This window comes from Mytilus trossulus, chromosome 4 (assembly GCF_036588685.1).
Source record: "Mytilus trossulus isolate FHL-02 chromosome 4, PNRI_Mtr1.1.1.hap1, whole genome shotgun sequence".
NCBI classification, from domain to species: domain Eukaryota; kingdom Metazoa; phylum Mollusca; class Bivalvia; order Mytilida; family Mytilidae; genus Mytilus; species Mytilus trossulus.
The window spans coordinates 37,867,951-37,882,890 of NC_086376.1; the positions used below are offsets into that span (position 1 = coordinate 37,867,951).

The window sequence follows — 14,940 nt, forward strand, 5'->3', positions numbered from 1 at the left end:
TACATATCTTTAGATTAATATAACAAAGAAGTGTGTAAAGCTTTAAGCAATAATCATAAATTATTTTTGAGATACGGCGTGACATGTAACAAAAACCTCCCCCTTTTTTACAAAATACTCAATAACTCAAAAATTAAATTTTGAATCATCACCAAAAAGTATACAGATCTTTTTATTAATATAATAAAGACATGTGTAAAGTTTTAAGCAATAATCATAAATCGTTTTTGAGATATGGTGCGACATGTAAAAAAAACCTCCCCCTTTTTTTAAAAAAATACTCAATAACTCAAAAATGAAATTTTGAATCATCACCAAAAAGAATACAGATATTAAGATTAATATAACTAAGAATTTTTTAAAGTTTTAAGCCATAATCAAGAATCGTTTTGAGATACGGTGCGACATGTGAAAAAAAACACACCCCTGTTTTAGTTACAAAGTGCCGTAACTCAAAAAGTTTTAATCTTATTCTCACCAAAAAGTATATAGATCATTTGACCATCATAAGAAACAACTATATTAAGTTTCATGATATTCGAATAAGTCGTTGTCAAGTTACTGTGCGACATGTTTACGTCGGACAGACGGACAGACGGACAGACGGACAGACAGACGGACGGACGGACACCGGACATGTGTATACCATAAATTTTGACGGGCGTATAAAAAATCAGTATCTTGTTTATGGTTTTTAACTTGTTTCCCAATCCACTATGAATAAATATGTCTTAACTAAACAGACAAAAGAAAACAACAGTGATAAAAACACCGTACAAATAACTTATATTTTCATTCTACCGTGATAGAAGGTTAATTGAGAATTCACCCTGCCTAAATAATGTCGTCATGACCTCGATTATTGACATCTTAAATATGAAGTAGATGTCATCCATCATCGTAATCAACAGAGCCAAAATATGTACAAATCGCAATTAAAATATATAGATTCGGCCCATTTAAAAAAAATATACAAACGTTTTAGCCTTTACAGGGCGTCGAATGGGACTCTTGTGGTTTTGTACTCAAAATTCAATTTTGTAGACAAAAGTGACTTTTGTTCAACAAAAATGAGTTCAGTTTAACTATATTTGTAGCATACTACAAAATTATCTTATAGTGGACAAAATTCATTTTTGTTACACAGACTTGACTTTTGTTACCTAATTTAAAATTGGGCGACAAAAGTCAATTTTGTATGCAAATTAGTTTAGTTTGGATTCTGTGAACTAATTTGCATACAAAATTTACTTTTGTGAGACAAAATTTACTTTTGTGAGACAAAATTTACTTTTGTGAGACAAAATGAACTCATTAGTCCAAATAATTATGATCGTTGAAATAGCCTTGCTAAACGCAGAGACATATAAATAGTATACATGTCTCTGTCAGCTGTCATTTGGACTATCTGTGCATATACATACGTGTTCTCTGGTAAAGACGCTCCGAGTTTTATTCTCGGAAAAAATCCGACACAGTTCTAAAATTAATTTCTTTTAACGATAGATTGCGCAAGCGCAGCGTACTGAGCAACCGGAAGATCTTTAGGATTAAAAATGTATCGAAAAGAAAAACCATTACCCTTAAAAAGCAGTGCTTCTTCTTTAACTAACAATCTTACAGTGTTCATAAGTCCAGAAAAAGGTTCCATGAGTTATGCTGTCGTACACAAATCTGTAGTTAATGTAATTTCTTCATCACTTGATGGCTCTACCGTCACCAATCGTCAGGTAGTTTGCAAAGAACCATCAGCAGTTCAACAAAACACACCTATGGTTATACAGGCAAGAGCTTTTTATATATATTTTTTTCATATTCAGAATAATAAAGCCTATACATATACAATATGTGGGGCTGGGCAATTTATGCCTTGTTTTAACATGTCATGTTTAAATTATATGGGGCAGGCATAATTACCTGTGAAAGGGAATGAAGTCTGTACATGTATGTATCTGGTAAATGCCTCTGATATCCAAAGAAACCCTCAAAAACTGTGAGGGTACAGTGGCATCCATGAACACTCCCTATCTGGATTAATGGAGATGTGTCACTATTAGTTAAACGTTAAACGTATATTTATACGAGAATTATTTTTACAAGGACAATCAATCCCCACCCAACACAAAAGAAGTGCTAGAACACCAGACAGTCTGTTATTTTGGTGGAGGAAGCTGAAGTACTCGGAGAGAACCACCAGGCCACTCCGTGGAAACAGACAAACCAGAGAGATATCAGAAGATTGATCTCCAGGTCAAAGTAGGGAACAACTACATGTACATGTATGACCAATGTAGGCCCCCAAAGTACCCATTCTAGTTTAAACTCCAGTCTAGGTACCAGAGATGTGTGTTAGAGGCTGAAAATCACCCTTCTGATGTATTGATATTTTTAGCACCCCAAGTGAGAATCCAACTCGGACCTTCAGCACTGTAGCCATAGGTCTTAACCACTAGACCACACACTCATGTATGAATTATTATTTTCAATAGGGCTCTTCAGGAAGGGTTGGCAATTCCAAAGTATTACCCGCCTGGGAATTCCTTATGAGATGCTGACCAAGTGTTGTTACTTTATAGCCGATCCAGTATCCAAGGTGGCCCCCAGCGGGGACTGAGTTTAACATGGGATCCTATGGGAAATACATGTACATACTAATGTCTTCTTTTAGAGAACTACTGATCATGCTGAATGGAATGAAACCAAACATGGCATGAATGTTGTTTATGAGATGCTGACCAAGTGTTGTTACTTTGTATCCGTTCCATTACAAATGTATCCAAGATGGCCTCTAGTTTTATTATTGATTTTTCTACCGTAATAGGGGACTTCTTCACCACCTGTTATAAAATGTGACCAAATATATTCAACCAAATGGTTGAATATTGTTTCTATACACCTGTAGGTGAAGTTCTGCTGTTGTTTTTTATTTGGTCGGGTTGTTGTCTCTTTGACACATTCCCCATTTCCATTCTCAATTTTATACCTTATCGCTACAATGTATTTCAATTGATAACAGGGTTTTCGCAAAGGAATTTTGAAGGCGAGTCCAGGGACTCATCCTTTTTGGCCATGGTGAGTCCAACAGCAAGAAGATTATATTTTATTGCAATATAATGTAATATTTTATCCTCCATGGCCTAACAGATCAATGAACATGATGAAAGCACATTAAATTTAGATTACTTTTTAAACTTTTGCTATAAAATGATGATGTTTGTGTTAAAATGTGTTCAGTGGATACAAAATTAATTGATGCATCTGTGGACTCACCAGTTTTGAAAATGGTGCAGGGTTTCCCCTGGGTCAATTATTTATTTCGCCACCTCTTTCGCCAAAACAATATATTTTTCGCCACTTTATTATTTTTTTCGCCAAATGACATAAATATATTTTTCGTTTAAAATTTGTCTACCCCCCCCCCCCTTTCCCTTAAATAAGATGATTTTGCCCATTTGTGTCTTTGATTGTTCTCTCAGACTTATTTAAGAATCTACATTTTAATGAATAAACACTAATCATTTACTTTAAAACAACAGAATGTTTTAACTTAAAAAGGAAAAATATTCGTTGTATTTTAAACAACTTTTCTAAATGAGGGGACCACTATACTTTTATACTTTATTAATAAAGATATAAGTCCTGGAATATAACAAAATTAATGGACATGTTTTGATCATATAACATGTAAAATACCAGTATAGTTCGTAAGCAAAGTTTCTTTAAAAGAAAAATACTGATGTGCCCTTTTGTACTAAGAAGTGCAGTGGTTTTTACAACAAAACAAAAGCTTTTATCACATTAAATTGATCCCTCATTTCATGTGTAGTCATTACATTGAAGGATTACTCTCATTCGAGAGGTTGTTCCCACTTTTTTGATAGATTTCTTCATAACGACAGTTTTCTTTTCTCGACCATCGTAAATGAAAAAGTTGAGACGTAAAACTATGCTTGAAACACGTGTGTCACGCAAACGACTTTAAAGAAGTCTCCCTAATCAATTACCTATATTAAAGTCAAAGGATAATTAAAGTCTTAAATCGGAGAGTTTTCTTGCTTTTGAACTTTTTTCGTCACAAAAACAACATTCTTCTCTGAACCATCTTTAAAAGTTTGCTTCAAACACGTGCGTCGCAAAGTAGTAAATAAATTCTGTATGTGACATTTAGCAGAAGCCATTTAACCATATAATTAATTTTGTCAAACAAACCAATCAACACTTTTATTAATTAGTCCTTTGTTATCGATATCACAAAATGCAATCAGCTGATTATTGATTTTCTGTCAAAATCTTAACGAGTTCAAGGTAAATTCCGAGTATTTTGTCTGATCAGGTAAAATCCGAGAAACCCGAAAAACAATGTAAATAAACAAGATGGCTACAAATAAATCGTATATATATATTTCTTTCGCCAAATTCTTTCGCCAATGACGAATTTTAATCGCCACAATGATTATTTTTTCGCAAATTGCGAAAATGGCAACCGCCAGCGGAAACCCTGATGGTGAGTCCAGACAGATTTTGATGAGTCCAGGACTCATGGACTCGCCTAGCCAGAACCCTGGATAATCTATCTTGGTTGTCCAATGAATCTACCCTGCTTGACGTATTGAAGTAATACAACAATCACTTTTCTATTGTGGTGTCTGATATCATGAGGTCAAATTTACCGGAACCTTTGTGATGTCCAGCAATCATGGTGATGGCTGACAAATAGCCATAAGGATTTCAGGTGTATTAGGAATATATTTATTGACGTAACTTGACATTAATGCTATTATCTTATAAATTTCTAATAATATCAATAATTGTTATTCAAACCACCTTTTCTGTTCCTATTTGTAAGTATATATATGATGAATAACTTAAGTAACTGATGTATTTTTAATTTTAGGCAAAATGGATAAGTTTACCAAACAGAACAGTCCTAGTCCTGACATCTTTAAGGGGAATACAAGTAAGTTATAGAAGTTATGGTATAAACATGTAAATAACTGCAGGGAATATATCATTGAGACAACAGCTTATTCAGAAAACTATGATCATGTGGTAAAGTAATACATGTAGTCTAAAGCATATTATACATTATATACATACAACTGAAAATGTCATTTGTGTACTAAGAAGATAATCAATAGATATATGTAAAAGAGAAATACTGATACAAAAATTGTAAAAAGAACAAAAAAACAGGCTAGCAAAATAAAAAAACATGTCAAATTTGGTGATTTGAAAATTAATCAGAATCAAATGTAGAACAATATGATCCTAGCAAACGTTTAGTAATTACATGTAGTATAAACTAATCTTATTCTGATTCCTCCTCTTTTTGGTCATGCAGACTTAAGCTTACATATAGATAAAAGCAATGATACAATCCCCCCCCCCCCAATGCTTGACTCACTTAGTGAAAGCCCTATGCATCTATATTATCATTGTTAATGGACAGCTTACTATCTGTCTTATTTTGGTATATTCTTAGTTACTAACATATTAGCTTAAACATGATCATTGGATCATGATATCAGTAGCAAATCTTGGTTTTGATCTTTAATATTTTGATAGATATTTCAACATTAAATATTGACTTAAAACAATTGTTTATTTTGTAGATGTTTGAATCAGATGGCTCTGCCATGATTTATTGGCATGCATTAGGTGATCCTAGCAGTTCTGATACTCAAGGTTAGTAAAATGGTTTTCAGGGATTTTATATATTGAGAGTATTTTTTTTCAGTACAATTTAATAAATGAAAATGGAATTTATTTCTGCAGAAAGGATGCTGAACACTTGTGGAACTTTTAATTACAAATGAATTAAAGAATGAAATATTACTGTAAAAACCATATCATGGAATTTATTTAACATTATGTCCCCTTCTTTAACTTTTGTTATTTTTTTTCTTCATATTGCATCTTTAAAATAGATATACATCATTGTTCAAGTGTACATAGAAATCTGAATTTTTTGAAAAGTTTAAATTTTGCACAAACAACTATGCCAAATAAGACACTTAGCCTATTTAGGAGATAACTGTATTGTATTTTAAGCTTTGGCGGCATCAATTGGGGATTTGATGGTCGCAAATTAAGTTTACTGGCAACACGGTAGCAGAGACAGTATACAGGTACTTGCGACCATCAAATCCCCAATTGATGCCGTTGGAGATTAAAATACAATATTGTTATCTCCATTCTAATGAAACCGACAGAAAACAACGTTAAAACATGTAATTAAAATCTGTCATATGCAGTCTGCCCCTGAGCCTAGGTCCCATAGCATCAATTGTCAATTGATGCCATGTAAAAAAGTGCATTTAGTCTGTCATTTATGTATAGTCAATGGTCAACTCAATTGTCTTATGGTTGCATATAATTCTTGACATAATTTGCATTTTTGTGTCAGGATATACGAAAGATTTTACAATTGTTGTCTGTAGCTTCCCTACAGAAAACTGCAAATATAAAGTCAATTAAATACATAGTAACATGTAAAACTTACTTAAAATGAAAAGCATGTAAAAGAGCTTGTTTTTGATTGTACATAATCATTATTGTCCAGATCTCCATAAATGCATTTTATTATTCAGATCAAACAAATTATGGAAGAGGCATTGCTGGAGTTGGAGATAGTTGTATATGTGTTGGTAAGGTTATCTTTTGATCCCCTTATAGTATCATGAGTATAAAGTGTGTTTTTATTAAGGTTATACATGTATTTTGATCCTACAATAGGTTTATAAGCACTGGTATGCTTATATTTGGAACCTCCTCCCTACATAAAGAAGCTGGAAGTGTATATGTATTGATTGATTGTTCATGTTTTAACACCACTTTTAATGGCCACTTTTTTTAGATGGTAAGTTTTTATTGATGGAGGAAGCCAGAATGCCCTGGAAAAAATAACCGACCTTTGATAGAAAAACTGACAATCCTAGTCAATTTAGATTGAGGAGAGTGCACCTGCAAGGACAGGGTTTGAACTCACAACCTCTGTGTTGACGTGCTAGTGATTACAGTATCAGAACTACTGAGAACACTTTGCCACTGAGGCCCCTACCAGGGTTCAAGTTCTAACTGCTATTGGGCACCTTTTATTTCATATATTTACTTGAATGAGTATAGGCATGGCTTCCCAATACAACACTTTGATTTAACCATAGTTTTACAAATAGGGGTGTATGAAGGATACTGAGGACACACTCTTGTTTTCAGATGAAACTATTTTTGTGGATTTTGTTGTGAGAATTTACAACATAAATTATGGTTGACGGTTCCATTTAAACAGTAAGATTTATATTTATTTGCACAATATATTTACAGGTACACAGATTGGAGAAATTCATGTTTTTAATATACCTGCAAAAGGAACAAATATATTGCTGAAAGAAAGTTTAGTTGGTGAGTGAACCTCTGTAGCAAATTCATTTTGAATATCCTGTAAAGGCATTTTTTATTCTTCTGCTTTTGAAATTAAAAGAATTGAAGAAGCATCTATTATAACATACCCTTTTCTATATTGGCCCTGGTATCATGAGGAGATTCCTATATCGGCCTTGATGCTTTAGCTGAGGGCAGATATGGGTGGAGGGATGATATTGGGGCCAATATGGAAAAGACATGTTATCATCTTTTGATCACATACTTAAGTTCTGCAGAAAGGAGAAAAAAAGGTCAATTATAACAATTAATGAAACATAAAAGATAAAATCTTAAACATTTTATCACAAACGTGTCGTTAAGGATGCAATGACGTCACTTCATTTGGAATCAGGGCACAATAACCAATAACCTCTTATTTGCACTGGGCAATTTTGAGGTTGTTACGTGCAAAATCTGACATATTCGTAACAAATATGTGATAAAAAAAATATTTGATGCCTTATGAAGATCTATTTCAAATTTAAACATCCAATGAAATATCCCTAGATTATGTACCTTGAAAATGAGTCTATAGGAGCAATTTTCGTTTAATATGCCTTTGTTTAATCTTACCAGTCATGTCAGTAGTTTAAGTAACCTACACATGTATTCATTTTACAAGGCAATATTTTTGTGCCATCCATATATCTACCATCTTATAGTCGCCGTCAGCTGAAATTCGTAGCAGTTATCAATTAAAATAATCTAAACTATCAACCACGTTCACTCGAGATATAGTTTTTCACATTCCATTCATAAATCGCAAAAAGAAAAACCACTACTGACCTACCTTTTAAGTGATTGCACTGTGATAATCCTGACCTTCACATTTTCCAAGACTATTTTGAATGGTGGAATCTGCCATTGTTTTTTCTGGAAAATGTGAAGGTCGGGATTATTACAGTGCAATCACTTAAAAGGTAGGTCAGTAGTGGTTTTTCTTTTCGCTATTTATGAATGGAATGAGAAAAACTATATTTCGAGAGAACGCGGTCGATAGTAAAGATTATTTTTACCGATAACCGCTACGAATTTCAGCTGACGGCGACCATAGTGTAATTTGTTGACCAATTCCGTAACCTAAAAGTGTTATTGTGGATATTGATAAAAAAAGATAAGTCTGAAAATAATTTGACATAAGTTATTTGAGAATGGAAATGTGGAATATGTCAAAGAGACAACAACCCAACCAAAGAGCTGACAACAACATATGGCTACCAATAGGTCTTCAATGCAGCGAAATAATCCTGCACCCGTAGTTGGGAATCTTATCCAGCAACAATATATATTTTCAATTTCTGTTTATAAATTCTTAAAACTGTGTGTATCAAATATATGGTTAGCAGCTAAAACAATTTTGTAATTGTAGTCATACTTATGTTTTGGCTAATAATAATTAGGTTAGACAACATTTCTAGAGACTCATTTACTTTTTTAGAATAGAATTTCATCTTTAATATTTATTGTAAATTTGGTGCATAACTAATTTGATATATATATTTTAGGTCATAAACATCCAATATGTGATCTAACATCAGGACCAAACAGACTGGTCAGTAGTGATGAACAAGGCAATATATTTATATGGTCATTACAAGCTAATGGTTCACTGAAACAGACTGAGTCCGTAATTGGGAAGGGGTGAGTATTAATAGAATGGTTCACATAAATAAGAACAACCTATCTTCAGTGATCATGCATGCTACTAGGGAATGGGTTGAAGAAGTCACTTTCCCTTACTGCAAAACTGTCATATAGTATTTTGAACCCCCTGGAAATTGTTCACAACAACCAATTGCAGTCACTTTTGACCCACTTTTGTCATCAACAATTTTCCATTTATGTGTTAAAAAAACCATATACATTATCAATTAAGGATTTAGAAATGTGTCATCAGCATTAAAAATGGACATATGTTATTTTATGAAAAAAACTGTTGTTAAAAAAATATTTTTTTCTCATCTAGTACTTGTTACTATAGATCTAGCTAGAACAACCATTGATACATTCTGATTTTCAACAAAATGATTTTTTTATTCTAATCAGAACATAAGCAAATTTAAGAAAAGAAGTTTATTATCCTTTGCAGAAAAAATGCAGAAAAACAAGAAAATTAAATGTTAGAGCTGAAATAGTCTTTCAGATTAAAGCTTTGTATTTATCGTATTGAGATTGATACTTTATTATCAGTACATTGTTAAAAAAAACATATACATTATCAATTAAGGATTTAGAAATGTGTCATCAGCATTAAAAATGGACATATGTTATTTTATGAAAAAAACTGTTGTTAAAAAAATATTTTTTTCTCATCTAGTACTTGTTACTATAGATCTAGCTAGAACAACCATTGATACATTCTGATTTTCAACAAAATGATTTTTTTATTCTAATCAGAACATAAGCAAATTTAAGAAAAGAAGTTTATTATCCTTTGCAGAAAAAATGCAGAAAAACAAGAAAATTAAATGTTAGAGCTGAAATAGTCTTTCAGATTAAAGCTTTGTATTTATCGTATTGAGATTGATACTTTATTATCAGTACATTGTTACAGTACAGTTATTGCGAAAGCCATCCCATACTCCATACACCGAGTGATTTCCTGGTGTAACACCAGGAAACTCCGACATCACTCCCTAAATTATCGGGGAAATTTGGGAGTATTCCATCCAACTTTCGCGTAAATCCGTTACCTTTTGTTTATTGTATTAGCGACATCTCTCCCAGTCTGGAGTGACGCGGTGTCACACCAGGTAATTAATTGCCCTAATCCTTCTGATCTATGCCGACAAGCGACAGTCAAGGTATGCGAGATTTCTTATGTAATTAAACAATTGCATTTCCTGTCTATTGATTATCAGTTTATATCTGATTGCTTGAAACGATTGACAGATTAAATAAAAATCAAAACGTTGTTGTTAATTCTTTTAATTGCACTGACTCTGTACATTTAAATCAAGTTTTAAAAACAAACTATATTTGATTTTGACTTCCATTTTTTATCAGTTAAGTAATATTTAATTTACTAAAAGAGATATAATTGTGTAACAATAAACAGAGACTAACGCTGAATAAATTAGGGCAGTGTTAAGAAAAATCACAGGTCTCAAAATTGTTTATACAAGTAAAAAAGAAAGTATTATTCACTATCTGTTATGCTAATAAGTCTACGCAATTTCCATTTTACGAGTACAAAATAAAAGTTTTAAAAAGCAAAAGGTTGTTGTGAATGCTTACAATTGCATTAAAGTTTTATAAAAAAAAAATCTATACTTGATTATGATCACGATTTATTTTATCGGTAATTTATATAACTTAAGTTACGAAAAGAGACATACTTGCGTGAAAATAAACGGAAATTAACGCTGAAGGTATGGAATATGAGAACGAAAGAAAATAACGTTTTAAAACTTGTATATGCAATATACAAGAAAAAAAGAAAATACTATTTACCATTACTTATGCTTGATAAGTCTACGGCATTTTCTCTTCGCGGTTTGTTAGCATTACTTTAGGATAAATAATACATTTCGGCTACAACAGGATTACTTCTATATAGCTGCATCAACTCGTTGTTGCATAATATTCATTTACGCACAATGAATGTAAACTTTTGTGTTGTATTTAGAAGAGTGATCTTTAAATATTTTTAAAGCAATTAATTGCCGTGGGAAGAAGATACGCATCTCAGTGATCAACAGTGCGTAGTTGAACTTGAACTTGACTTCGCTCACAATATTGAATGCTAAAAATAGTGACATCAATTTTGTCCACGAGATTTTTATTTGGCGGGAAATAGTATCATGTAACAGTAAACTCAGGTGACCTTTCTGGATAACTGTGGGAAAGTTCATTCAAGGTTTAAACTTGCTTGTAAAAAATTGACATAAATGTGTGTGCGTTAAGATTGAGGCTCTAGAAGGTCCTTTCACAATTGATTAACCGGATTCTAAATTATATTCCTTTTCTGAATAAACCTACATCAGTCTTTTATTTTTACGTTTCTCAGTCAACAGAGGACATAAAACCGGACATTATTTATACGTCCATAGTCAACACTATATATTAATGGTAGATGAATACAGGATGCATGTCGTTCAGTTCCTGATGGGCGTTGGTAGAGATCCTCTGTGAATATTTGTCGATATCGTAAAAATCCGATCCAAATTTTTTTTACATATTTCTTTCTTGAAATACGATATAATTTCATTTTAATATTCTATTTTAAATATTGTTGAAATACTTCTTTTTATATTTCCCCGAGGATTTTAACAAGCAGTAAAATACGGACGGATTGCGCTAATCCAATTATATTTTAAATAATTAAAGATCAATAACAGATCATTACGGATAACAAACACATGATTTTTTTCTCCATATAAATAAATAAGGTTGTGATTATTGTGTTGTGTCTAGGCGGCGAATGTATCTCAGTATTTATGAATAAAGGGCTGCCACATTGCATACATACAAAATTATTTGTCACTTTACAGTTTCTTTTTTAAATTCAAATATTTCAAGTCGGTAATCTACCGAGGTAGTGAAACATAATATTTTACATTTCAAAATAAATTGAAAGTATTAAACAGAGTTCACTTGTTGATCTGATAAATTATTCTTGGGTTTAATTCAGATTGAACATATAACCGTAAAAACATCATTCTGTTTTAAGCCAGTTGATATTAATTATATAATATTGATCTATTAATGAACCGAATATTGCCCACTGAGTAGGTCATAAAAGGTTCTGATTGTGGTAAAATCATCTTTGTTGAAAAAACAAAATTATGACCGGATCGGACTATAATGAAAATACAAAATAAGTGTTTTATTCGTATTTTTATACGTTGTACGTTGCCTGTCATAAGACAATGACATGGTCATATACATACAAAAATAATTATCTTATTTTAAATTAAATGTCACACTTTTATCTGACAATGAAAGGACATTTAAATACTGTATTTTAAAGAACACAGGTGCAATCAAGATCAATTAAATGTACAAAGGTAATAAATCTGGCTAATCCGATGATGTTGTCACGCGTCATTAATTTTCAGTTCATACGATGGGCAATAAACCAATTAACAGCCAGGCGGTGTTGGGAGAGAATCTTTGGAGGAAATTGGGAGTATAATCCGTGATTCGTGGTGTCAATCCGCTACACACGGAAATCGGTGATTAGAGTTCGCGATTACATACTCTCTGGGCGTACTGTACATGTTTAAAGAAAACTCTTGTATCAGTACATATTTTTCAATGGTTTAACCTTCACTGACAGAACATTTCTTTTTTCTGATCAAAATATTCAAATTTGATTGGTCTCGCTGTAATATATTTAAAGCTAGTTACTGGCTTATAAAAAGATATATAGATTCTTCCATTGGTAGCGGTAAAGGTGAAATGTTTTCAGTGTATTAAAAGATAAAGGTTATAACCTTTTAACTTAACCAATCATCATGATCATAAGTAACCAAACATTGATAGTATTGTTTTAAACATTTGTTCAAAAAGGATATTAAATGGCAATAAAAAGAATAAAAGAATAAAAATTACATATATTACATATATTTCCAGAGTACCATGTAGTAGTTTAATATTATGGAATGACATTATAGTTATATATATTTTCAGAGTACCATGAAGTAGTTTAGTATTATGGAATGATATTATAGTTATATATATATATATATATTTTCAGAGTACCATGTAGTAGTTTAGTATTATGGAATGATATTATAGTGGGAGGATACGGTGATGGTCAGTTACGAGTTTATTGTGCCAAGACAGCCAAGTTAGCTGCTACAGTCAATGCCCATGCTAGATGGGTCAATGCCATCGACGTAGCTCCAGAAACTGGCAGAATATTATCTGTTAGTGAAGATACATTTGCTAAAGTTTGGCAGTTGAAAGAAGGAACTTTACCAGAGGTAAAATCATATTTTTATTTTTAAAGTTATTTTGCTTTTTTGAAGGAGGATTAAATCTGGTACATATTAGAAATTGACAATGCAAAATAGTTTGATACTATGCATATACCTAAGTCTTATTTTTGACTGAAACTTAGCAGATATATTCCTTGCTTTTGCTAAAAAGTAATATTATTTATAGATTATTGTTGGTCATCTCAATAATATTGACTTTCTTGCTTGAGCAAAAGTGAGTAAAGCAATTGAGGTGAGATGACCAATTATAACCTTTTAATTGCTATTATACCTATGAGGACATTGTTAATTTCACTGATGATGGCAAGTGGCCAGTAGTTTCAAGCAATAATTTTTCACATCACTCTATTGTGCTATAAACTTAAATTATCAGCCAATAAGATCAAAGGAATAAATAGTGTTAAAATGAATCCTTTTGTAAAAAATATTATTTATTGAGAGTTCTAGTATTCTCTCTCTGTACTTTTATGACTTAAGAAGATGGTGAAAATCGGTACACCTAAAATATAACTACTAAAAAATGAACTGAGGAATTTCAAATATTGCAAATAGAATTTATACTGGAGATAGGAAATGTGTCAAAGAGACAACAACCAGACCGAAGAGCAGAAATCAGTTGAAGGCCACCAGTCAGTCTTTTACACAGTGAGAAAAATGTGGGCTACAGCCGACCCCTAAACATTGGATCTCACTCTAATCTTCAAATCAAACACATGAACTGAAATTTAAAAAAACATACAAAACTTACAATTTCCAGAGGTTGACGTAAAAATGTGGCTGAGTTGAACATGTTTTGTGAGATTTCAACCCTCCAACTATACCAGCAGCCAATTTAAAGGGACAAACTCCCCAAAAAAGCATAGAAAAAGAATAATTACTTAAACAGGATCAGTGTTATAGTTTATAAGACCATTATATAAAAGTGAGACTCTGATAAACATTGTGATAGATATCAAGACCTAATTTTTAGTTAGTAAATTATTAAAGCAAATTAACCTTTATATTATTTTCATAACATTTATTTGAATAGCATATATTTTGTTACTTCATGTTATCTTTGTTTAATTTCAGATTGAATATAAATATAGTGAGTCTGTGACAGATTTACAATTAGTGGGAGGACAGTTTATACAGAAAGGTGGGCGTGGCTTCTGTGTGACAGGATATGACAACTCAGACATCACATTTTTTGTACAAAACTAAAATTTTCAGGCAATGACAGATCTAGAATATTCAATTTTTTTAACACGGGGGGGGGAAAAATAGATGTTTTTTTAAAAGGTGACCAACAGGATATTTCATATAAAATGAAAAGATGTTTTTTTGTGAAAATTTTGAAGATCTGTTTTTATGAAAACAAATTTAGATCCTTTTTCGTTCAAATAATGTGCAATGGTAATGAATGTAAAACTGGAATGTTCTTAGAGATAATGATTTTTTGATGAAACAGAAAATGATATACTGTAAACCAACTAATTTGTTTGTGAGAGATATTTTTGTGAGTGGAACAATAAGAAATAAATAGTTGGGAACTTGTTAAACTTGGACATTTGTTATTTAACTACATCAAATA

The 14,940-nt window shown here is 31.9% G+C and overlaps 1 protein-coding gene across 1 annotated transcript; it reads left to right on the forward strand.

The window, feature by feature from the left end:
• Window positions 1-1,499: 1,499 nt before the first annotated feature.
• On the forward strand, window positions 1,500-14,620 carry LOC134715251 (WD repeat-containing protein 54-like). The gene is made up of 8 exons (XM_063577313.1): window positions 1,500-1,784; window positions 4,895-4,957; window positions 5,613-5,685; window positions 6,591-6,647; window positions 7,324-7,401; window positions 8,928-9,063; window positions 13,124-13,352; window positions 14,439-14,620. Exons 1-8 carry the CDS (start codon window positions 1,557-1,559, stop codon window positions 14,568-14,570), a joined length of 996 nt encoding a protein of 331 aa, XP_063433383.1. The 5' UTR covers window positions 1,500-1,556; the 3' UTR covers window positions 14,571-14,620.
• Window positions 14,621-14,940: the final 320 nt, after the last annotated feature.

Bases quoted from the DNA above. Each gene is read 5' to 3' on its own strand.
- LOC134715251 (XM_063577313.1), top strand. From the start codon at position 1,557: ATGTATCGAAAAGAAAAACCATTACCCTTAAAAAGCAGTGCTTCTTCT. The intron at 1,785-4,894 runs GCAAGAGCTTTT...TTTTAATTTTAG, and splicing joins ACACACCTATGGTTATACAG to GCAAAATGGATAAGTTTACC. The intron at 5,686-6,590 runs GTTAGTAAAATG...TTTATTATTCAG, and splicing joins TAGCAGTTCTGATACTCAAG to ATCAAACAAATTATGGAAGA.